This window comes from Nilaparvata lugens, chromosome 11 (assembly GCF_014356525.2).
Source record: "Nilaparvata lugens isolate BPH chromosome 11, ASM1435652v1, whole genome shotgun sequence".
In the NCBI taxonomy this organism is placed as follows: domain Eukaryota; kingdom Metazoa; phylum Arthropoda; class Insecta; order Hemiptera; family Delphacidae; genus Nilaparvata; species Nilaparvata lugens.
In genome coordinates this window covers 18,108,769-18,118,963 of record NC_052514.1, presented here as the reverse complement: position 1 = coordinate 18,118,963, position 10,195 = coordinate 18,108,769, and the positions used below count along the sequence as shown (strand labels likewise).

General features: G+C 30.6%; 1 protein-coding gene across 5 annotated transcripts in view; it reads right to left on the bottom strand.

Moving 5' to 3' along the window:
- Nucleotides 1–959: 959 nt before the first annotated feature.
- LOC111055253 (protein vein-like) overlaps nucleotides 960–10,195 on the bottom strand; it is a 133,162-nt gene continuing 123,926 nt past the window's right edge. For 3 of the 5 annotated variants that reach the window (XM_039437739.1, XM_039437740.1, XM_039437741.1), the window contains 2 exons: nucleotides 9,574–9,645; nucleotides 960–4,968 (listed from right to left, as the gene is read on the bottom strand). Coding sequence is in view for 1 of the 5 variants with exons in the window: in XM_039437741.1 (XP_039293675.1) it covers nucleotides 9,620–9,645 (26 nt within the window). In the remaining 4 variants the exon portion in view is untranslated. Of the gene's footprint in view, nucleotides 4,969–9,572; nucleotides 9,646–10,195 lie in introns of those variants that run through there. The other 2 variants (XM_039437743.1, XM_039437738.1) reach the window with 1 other exon arrangement.

The window sequence follows — 10,195 nt, the reverse complement described above, 5'->3', positions numbered from 1 at the left end:
TCCTATATTACACCTCCTATTCTATAATAGCATAATATTAGTAATACAACTAATGATATGTTATTGGATATATTAGTAATTTTGGTATTTTTTATATATAATCAACCACTTTGGTATTCAGATGCATTATTTTTGTTCAAATATGAAGGATTTTCTGCTACTTTGTCATGCATCACTCATATCCTGATGGTTAAAAGTGTGATATTGCCCTATAGGGCAATAGATAATGATTATAGATAATAGATAATAGGGCAAATAGATATATAGCTATATCTATCTATTCAATAACAAAAAAAATGAAGTTGTTTGAGGCGAGTCATAGTAATTTCATTGAGAGGAATAAATATAGCTACTCCACTAGGTACTATAGTGAGGTCCACGTTATAATGGCAGTAATTAATTAACATTTATGTTGCTATAATTGTCTGTCATTCGACAAAACAGATAGCGCTATCTTCCTATAGCTCCGTTACGTTGCCAAATGTGTTTCTAACAATGTAGAAATATAACTAATTAAGGCAGACAATCGGCAACGCTGTTCTCCTATCTCCATCCACTGCCACTATAACGTGGACCTGACTATAGGTACTTTTATATCCTTTACACGATCAAATCATAACGAGAATTAACACATACATCTCAAGGCAGTCTCTTTCTGAGGGTGACGCCCATTTAAAAAGAACTATTAATATTTTTTCTCGCTCTACACTCTTTCCACATAGATTTTGAACAAAATTGAAGTTTTTGATGGGTTCAGTCCATTCTATACTCATAACTAGGAAATTGAAATGTGAGAGCTAGGTTTCCAATCAAATTTTACAAACATGAACTTGAGGAGTAGCTTGACAGGCTACTGGTAGTTTCACATACCGGATAATACTTAATACGAAGTATCCAAGTCTGAACTATATGGGCAGTGTGAGTCATGTACTCATGCATACGAAAATAAATGTAACCAATAAGCAATAATAATTTTATTTTTATATTTTTTAAAACAGTAAATGTATCAGTTATTGTTACAATGAATTCAGTTACCTTACACAATTAGAAAACTCATAATTTGAATAGCACCAAATTCATAACATTACTAGAATTCTTTAGAAGCCACATTACACCAGCTTTGATTCATAACTCGCGGTGGAATACCTCTAGAGCAGATACAGTAACAAACTGAAGCATAGAAATGGAACAATCACTTCTCATTCTATCATTAATTTGTGCCTGGAGTAAAAGGCCGATAAAATTCAAGCTTATCACTTTCAATCTTCAATGGTGGTAGGCCTACCTCCAAACTTCCAGTCTAATCATTTTCAACAAGGAATAAAGTTCCTACATTGAAAATAATGAGAAGAATACAATAGCAGATAATAGAAAATCGTAAAAACCAAAAATTTCAAAATTGCAAATTATTTTGTAATTTATAATATTATAGTTTTCAATAAACATGGACAAGAAAACGTAGGCCTTCATTGAATTTATCTAAAAATTGCATTATTATCAAGTATTCTGCCGTGAGTTAGAAATCTCTGCAAGGCATTGCAGCAGAAAATATTACTTCTAAATTGAATTGACATTGATCGGAATACATGTATTACTAACTTCTCTATAAATCTGAATACACAAGCATTATTCAAGTTATGTATTTTTACATCATTTTCTAAATGTTTCTCAATAAGCGTTATTTCTATTGAAGAATAAAGCTATCAATTCCTTTCCAAAACTGTGTGCGTTACATTAATAATGCGCTTTTATATATTGACCTTTCAGTAGACACAACATTCCTTTATCCAGTTTTTTTCTTAGTTACAAAAATAATATAACTACCGCATTTGAAACAACTTTCAATAATTTATCTTATAATTTTCATTAAAATCATAGAGAATACTAGTACTTGACAGCATTAACATTGTTGAGGCTGTATGACTTTATATTGCGGAGAGAGAAAATAACTAATTTATTGAAAAATTGTATCAATTCAATTCAGCAGAATTTCACAAATTCTTCAATTCAGAATAATTAGACTCAACAAAATGTTCATGGCTCAAGATCTACAGCGTAGAATGACTCTCACTCGCTCAAGACAGAATAGGACTATGTACTCCGGGAACTCATCATTCTTCAATCAATTATTATTGTTTAAATAGGTCTTGGAATGGAAGTTTATTATCCCTTTTCCACTTTGAAAGTATTCAAATTAGGAATCACAACAATATGAAGATCAAAACAACTTGATTGTTTATGAAATAAACGGTTTCATAAATTAATTCTGAAATATAATCACTTGATATTGAGATAAGAAAACAGCTTCTAACATTTTATCCAGAGAGTAATTTTAGGTGGAATCAACAATAGTATCCACTATTTTACTTGTTAAAGGAAGAAATTTATAATTGAGGCATTGGAGCTCCCTGAAATGTAGTACTTGAATCATGATTTAGATCACAGCTTATCTTGGTTATCAATAATGGATAATCATTGAATCTGAGAGTTCGTATAAAGGAGCGAACAGACTTGAGCGCCACAAACACGCACATTTCACTTTTCATCATCTGATGCTATGATTATTATATCTGTACCTTCTAGTTGCTGTACAAATATGAATATACTCAGCTGTTGAAAAGTGAAATTGGCGTGTTCTTGGCGCTCAATTCTGTACACAGATTGAGAGTTTCAAAATGAAAGTAATTAATCTGTATTGTTCAACTGGATAATTGCATGAGAAAATTAGTAGTTTAGTTGAAATATTCAACTGAAAAAACATTTTCAATAAATTTATATGTATATATCATTTTTAAAGGAATAGATTAGGATAAGTCAACCCACTTTGGAGAACTTTAGAGTTTGTTTGAAAATGAAAGCGAAAGGATATATTCAAGTAGTGTATAATCATCATCTAATTCTCTTATCCAAACAATTGTTTAGTTAGACCTACAGAAAATATCTCCTGTTACTGTACATTTATAGTACTCCAAATAAAATATTAAAATGCTATTCATTCAATTTGAAAAATTCTATGATAATACCTCTATAACTTTTCTCATAAATCATGAAAATTTAATGGAATTTGGAAACATATGAATAACTTTGGCTTCTCCATAAATGGCTTTGTCTGTAGGATATGAAGAGAATGTGAGACTGGAATTTTCTGGGATTAGAGAAAATTCAATTTGGGAATTCAATGATTTTACTTCATCATCTTGGAACCAGGAATCCAAAGTTAATGCTCAAAATTCATATTGGTGTTACTGAGAAATGCTGAGCACTGTATAAAACAAATATATCAGTAGTATAACAAAATATCAGAATATAAAAAGCTATAAGTTCAATACACTGGATAAAACCTCTCATTGTATCATAGATAAACATTCTTGCTAGCTATTTTCTCTAGTATGTACACCTTATAAAAACTATACAATCATCAACTACATACAATCAATAGTACCTAATTCTGTACAAAACTAATTGAACTTATACAAAGAGAATTAAAGTTCCAACTAATCCGAACTTTTAAGATTCATATTTTGGAATGTATCTATGAGTCAGTACAGTTCACAGTTTATTTGTAGGCTATAGTAGCAATGAGCTTGTTACATATATGAAAATTGGTCTGTTATATTATAGTCTAATGATTTGAGTTTATTATTTCAATCAAAAATAAAAACTGTAGAATCTACCATTTTAACATAATAGTGGTAGTGGCTATAGCCTAAGGTAAAGTGTTAAAAAGTGTTATTTTATTACTAATCAGTAAAACATACTTGATGGCATAAGCTCAATGAGGAAATAATAAAATAAAGAATTATTTTATGAAATAACAAAAGATGGAATTTTGAATTCAATTTGATTTAACTATGAAACAAAACTTGAAATTTTAAATAGCCTGCAGTTGAACTTCAGTTATAGAAATATAATAAACCGTAATCAAATCTATTGATTTATTCATATATATAATTAGCTTATTACAATTTCCCCAAGGATAACATTGGAATCTGGCCTTACATTCGTCGAGTTTTAGGAGTAACCAACATCCAGGAAAGTTTTTAAAATCTTTGTGTTCAGATTAGTGGATACATCAATAGGCTACTATTGTAGATAATTTTTTTCTCCTTGGAGAAAGACAATAGTCTACAGTGGAATTCCGAAATTAAATAACTTTACAATCTAAATAAATTAGTTAATTCAAAGCAAACATATAGTTTGCATATAGACTAGTATCAGTAAACGCTTTACAACAATAAATTAAAATATGCTCGATAGAAACTATATAGACATTATGTTATCAAAATACTCTTGATTCTGATCATTAATGAATTGACTTGATCTTCAAGAGGTTCAATATTATCAACATTAGAATGGAAACAATCCAAATAAATAACTGGAGACAAGGGATGATAATGGAATTTAAGAATAAAGTGGTTCAAAAATGTATAAATTGTGAAAAAATACTGTAATAGTTCTATAATTCATGGTGTTCCGTCAACAGAAGGATTATTTTCTCCAATGGTTTATGGAAAATGGAAATATATATTCTTACCATACCCAATAGAATGATTGGAAACCAAAGATAAGGTAAGGTAGTATGGATATATATGTAAATGAAAATTGGTAAGGACGGAATACAAGATACATTTCCAGAAACTGCTTTAAATATTTATGCAATTACAATTTTTCAAGCTTGCAACATTGAATTATCTTGATTCTATTTATATCTAATCACAACGAGCGAGACAGAAATCAATCTACAACAATATTATGTAAATTTATACATCCAACATCATACTAAGGTACATAACCGAACAAATATAATTTTTTTATACATTAAATAACACACATATAAAATTCCTAACATTTACACAATCACAGAGAAAGAAATATTCAAGTTGACTCATAGTAGTTTTCTGACACCAAAGTTCATGAAGATAGTTGAATAGTTGAGTCAGTTTGAAATTTTTGTAGAAGTTTCCCAGCCTGAAAACCAAAAATCAAAATTTAAGGACATTTGAATTTAAAATTAATTAGTAGTTTGCATAATTTTCATTGTTGTAAAGCTTGATTTGCACTATTCATTGCTGTAGCTCATTAAAATAGTGTGTGTACAAAGCTCACCTACTTATCTTAAATATATATTTATTTTCTTAAGAAATAGTTTTTCTAAGAAGATCAATAATAATTATTAATTGTATCAAACCAGCGGTTAGTGCTTTGTAGCCCTGAATATTAAAAAAGTATATATTTACTGATCAGAGTGATATTTGTATTCTGGAACAATTGACTAATTGAGACAAAACCTAAAAATAAATAGATATATATGGTGGGACCATTCAGCCTCTTGACAGAGTAGATTGATTGTTGAGTTATACCAATTATTAATATATTTCCAGGATAACATCTCCAAATTTGACTTCTTTATGCTGACATAAGAGTTTTTAATTATAAACCACAAGTGAATTTGAATTTGAAAGACTTACCGGTAAGTCTGATGATTAACTATTAATTCTTGTTAAAAATAATCAATTACATTTCATTCTTCAAGGAAATATATTTTTCAATTATTTAATAATAAATTCTCATAGTTGGAATCGAATATTTTGTTAGTTAATTATATTTTATCTTTGTTAAGAACGAGCTGGCAACGTTGCGGAGCTATAAAAGGATAGCGGCGAAAGAAAAGGACTATCTGCTTTGTCGAATGATGAACAAGGATCGATAGCAACACCAATGTAATCAAATACTACCATTATAAAGTGTTCCTCACTATAGTTTTGCGTCTCCGCATGAATCGAACGTTATGAAAATAAAGAATGCATTTTAGAGCTGGCTTATTCATATCATTGCTTTTTATTCAATATTAAGTCGAAGTATTTGAAAATATCATCTATAAGCTGAGCTAGAGGATCTCTCTTCTTCCATTATTGATGAAAGCTCAAAATAAAGTTCTATTGTTAAACTCGATATTTTAATATGCTCTGATAAATTATGAAAATAGCCTACTAGTTACCAAATGCTTTCATTTGAAATTATATTTAATACCCCAGAAAACGTGAAGTTTATGGTACAATGTGCAATAATGGCTTATGGCTAATGTATAATGGAAAAAGGATGATTAGATATTCTATTTTCAATAATATATGAATCATAGGTCTGTTATGATGTTAGAAAATTAGAATTATGAGGTAGATATTGGGTTATGATCGATTTCTATCAAACAAAATAAATTTATGATATTCATGAAAAAAAAACACTTCCATTTTTTATAAATAAACGAACAATTTGTTCTAACAAACAGAGGATAAACTAGTGAAAGTACTGGAACTAATAGAGTGACTTTATTATATTATTTATATTCCTCTTTCCGTGCCAAATAATTCATGTTTTGTTGAAACAAAACAAATTCCAAAAAATGAATTGAAATCTAGCATGGGAGGCCCATTGGAATTGAGATAAGAAAAAACTGTTATAATAGCTGAATAGAATAATAATAATCTAATGAATTTGACCTAAGGTATATTACTGAGTATATTACTTTCCCAAAGAAAACGTCTGACAAATATTTATTTGACAAATATGTATCACTTTGAACACTACAACTAATGGAAATCAAAATAAATTAATGGATTCATGTACCCATCTTTGAGAATGAATATTTACTTGAGTATCCAAACTCAAAAACAGTTTTTACACAAATGGAAAGAGAAAATTCTAACGTTTTTTTTACAAAAAAATACCATATGGGCTCCAGACTAGGACGTGTTGTCAGGTCACACAGTCAGCTGGGTGGCCGGTCGCTCACTCCAATGTACCTAGAATACATTGTATTCTAGGTAAATAATAATAATAATATCGAGTGACCTGGCTGGCTCAGGTCTGGTGTCAGAGTTTTCAGGTCGCAACTGATCAATTTCAGGGCCTCTGACATGACCTAACGACTGCTTCTTAGGCAGCCGGGATATTTAGGTAAATTCTAGGTAAATAGAATAGATTGTATTCTAGGTAAGTTGGCTCACTCTGTCATCATGAGCTGTTGCTAGACCAATTCAACCATTTGGATTGGACAGTCAATTTTGGCTGCCGGTAGCCAAAACGTGGCTGCTCTGGTCTGAAAACAATGCCTGGTGACGGGATAAGCAACGAATAGAAGTCATATTGTATTTTTTTTATTTTCTCTTCTCATTGTTGATTTTTTTATCTTGGATTAAGTTAGTACTTGAGTAATTTATTACGATATTCAGAAATAGGAGCATGACTTATATTATTAGTCCAGTCACTACGGTATATACATTGGTGCATGCAATTTATATATATATATATATATATATATATATATATATATATATATATTGTAGTTCTGATTTTTTAATATATTATTTAGGTACATAATAGAAGTCCAGAACCAATTTCTTCATGCAAAATTTCCTTGTGCTGATACAGAGTGGACCAAAACCTCGTATTTTCGGCTCATTTTCCAGTTTTCAGCTATCTCTGCCAAATCTCGTGATAGGACAGAAAAATTTGCTCTTGCCTTTTTTTCAGATTATAAAATGTTGAATGAAATGAGATCACTTGGAACTCTCTATCTTGCATGAGTACTGAGTTATGATTTTTCAAAAATGAGTGAAATTTGAAGAAAAAATCAATTTTGATGAATTTTAGTTTTTGATCAACAATATCTTCTGATTGTTACCATTTAAATGTGAAGTTCAAAACCCCTCTGGGCGTATTTTTGTGCTCTACAATTTGAGATCAGGTAGAGCACTCTATCTCATATAGATTTCCAGGTACACCTGACAACAATGCTCCTTGTATTGTGAAAAACACCTAATTTTAAGCTTCATCCATCATCACCAACTACATTGTCCTCACATTGATATTTCGTACAATGACATAAGTTCATGAAATTATGTTCTATGAGAATCACCCGTTAGATGCACTTCACTTCAGTATTTCCTAGTGAAGAGGCGCGCTTAAGGACACCTCAAGGATCAAAATTTCAAACAGTTATAACTTTTGACTCAATGCTCAGATTTTATCGTACTACACTTCAATCTTCTCGGCTCGTCAAGGCGGTCCAACATCATGCATCATAAGTCAAATTTGGTCGAAAAATGGAAAAATTTATTGTTGAGTGTACTTAAGCCCATATTCCAATACACAAAAAATGGCCAATTTCTATATTCAAAGCTGCATGTCTTGTGAAATACTTTTGATAAAATTTCCAAATCTAGTGAGGATGTGAAAATTGTCCCCCTCTACCCACTCCAATAAATAATACTTCCGATTCCAATACAATTCGAAAGTTACAGAAGATTTTAAAAATGGCGATTTTAGTTTTTACATTTTTTTCGTGATTTTACTGTTGATCAAGAGTTTCTAAAACGAGTCTGATACATCATAGAAGCTCACGATTGATTCCAAATCGTAGATAAATTCATCCTCTACGAGCTCAGTTGCCTAAATCCCATCTTGAGTCACTTTTTCCTATCATATAACTGCCAAAACCGTTGATATGAAAAAATATCTACAATTTCCGGATTTTTTTCAACAATCAAATCTTACTTTACGAACATATTTTTTCATGAATCGTTCACAGCAGATATAAGAGAAAATTCTATTGTACATTTCAAGATCAAGTGATGATTTTTATTATAAGGGGTTGCCGAGATACATAGCTTTGAATATAGAAATTGGCCATTTTTTGTGTATTGGAATATGGGCTTGAGTACACTCAACAATAAATTTTCCCTTTTCCGACCGAATTCGACTTATGATGCATGATTTTGGACTGCCTTGACGAGCCGAGAAGAATTAAGTGTAGTACGATAAAATCTGAGCATTGTGTCAAAAGTTATAACTATTTGAAATTTTTATCCTTGAGGTGTCCTTAAGCGCGCCTCTCCACTAGGAAATACTGAAATGAATTGCATCTAATGGGTGATTCTCATAGAACATAATCTCATGAACTCATGTCATTGTGCGAAATATCAATGTGAGGACAATGTAGTTGGTGATGATGGATGAAGCTTAAAATTAGGTGTTTTTCACAATACAAGGAGCATTGTTGTCAAGTGTATCTGGAAATCTATAAGGGATCTGATCTGAAATTGTAGAGCACAAAAATAATATCAGAGGGATTTTGAATTATACATCTAAATGGTAACAATCGGAAGATATTGTTGATCAAAAACTAAAATTCATCAAAATTGATTTTTTCTTCAAATTTCACTCATTTTTGAAAAATTATAACTCAGTACTCATGCGAGATAGAGAGTTCCGAATGATCTCATTTTATTAAAAATTTTATAATCTAAAAAAAAGGCGAGAGCAAATGTTTTTGTCCGATCACGAGATTTGCCAGAGATAGCTGAAAACTGGAAAATGAGCCAAAAATACGAGGTTTTTGGGCCACTCTGTATCTAGCACAAGGAAATTTTGCATGAAGAAATTGGCTCTGGACTTCTCTTATGTACCCAAATAATATATTGAAAAATCAGAACTACAAATAAATTGCAAGCACACCTCCTTTTTATGTCTATTCTATATTGACTGGATTATATGACTTCTGCTGAATTCACTCACCTTCTATATTTTGGAACATCAGCAATCAGTAATATTTGATGAGTATTTATTCATAGTAGTTCATTGAGAGATCTGAAAATAAAGAAATCAAATATTATCATGAAGCTTTGAAGCATGATATAGTCTTACATGAAAAATAGAAAAATACAATCGCCTTAGGTATGGTATGATAAAATCATTTTTGAACAACACATATTTTTGACAATGAAAATGTTAAATTCTCAATTTCATTAAAACCGATAGAGTTAATGATAGCCTATATAATGCAGTAGATTAGGCTATGTTAGTGATGTGAAAAATCAAGAGTTCAATTATTAAACCATGAACTACTGTGACAGGCTCTGGCAGATGAAATAATTCTGTAGCCTTGATACTTATTTCATGTTGCAAATAATTTGTAATTGCGCAGGAAATTCGGATTACTTGCTGCATTTCTGATTCTCCTTTCTATCACAGACATGTAGACATCATTTTCAAATAATAAATAAAGACTAGATCGATAACTGTTCATACTTGTCTGTCGCACTGATATAAGTCATTCTTAGATGTGGGAGTGTCGTCATCAATTTCAGATTTAAAATTATCATATCATTGATTTTCAAGAATATGCTGAGGTGCAACA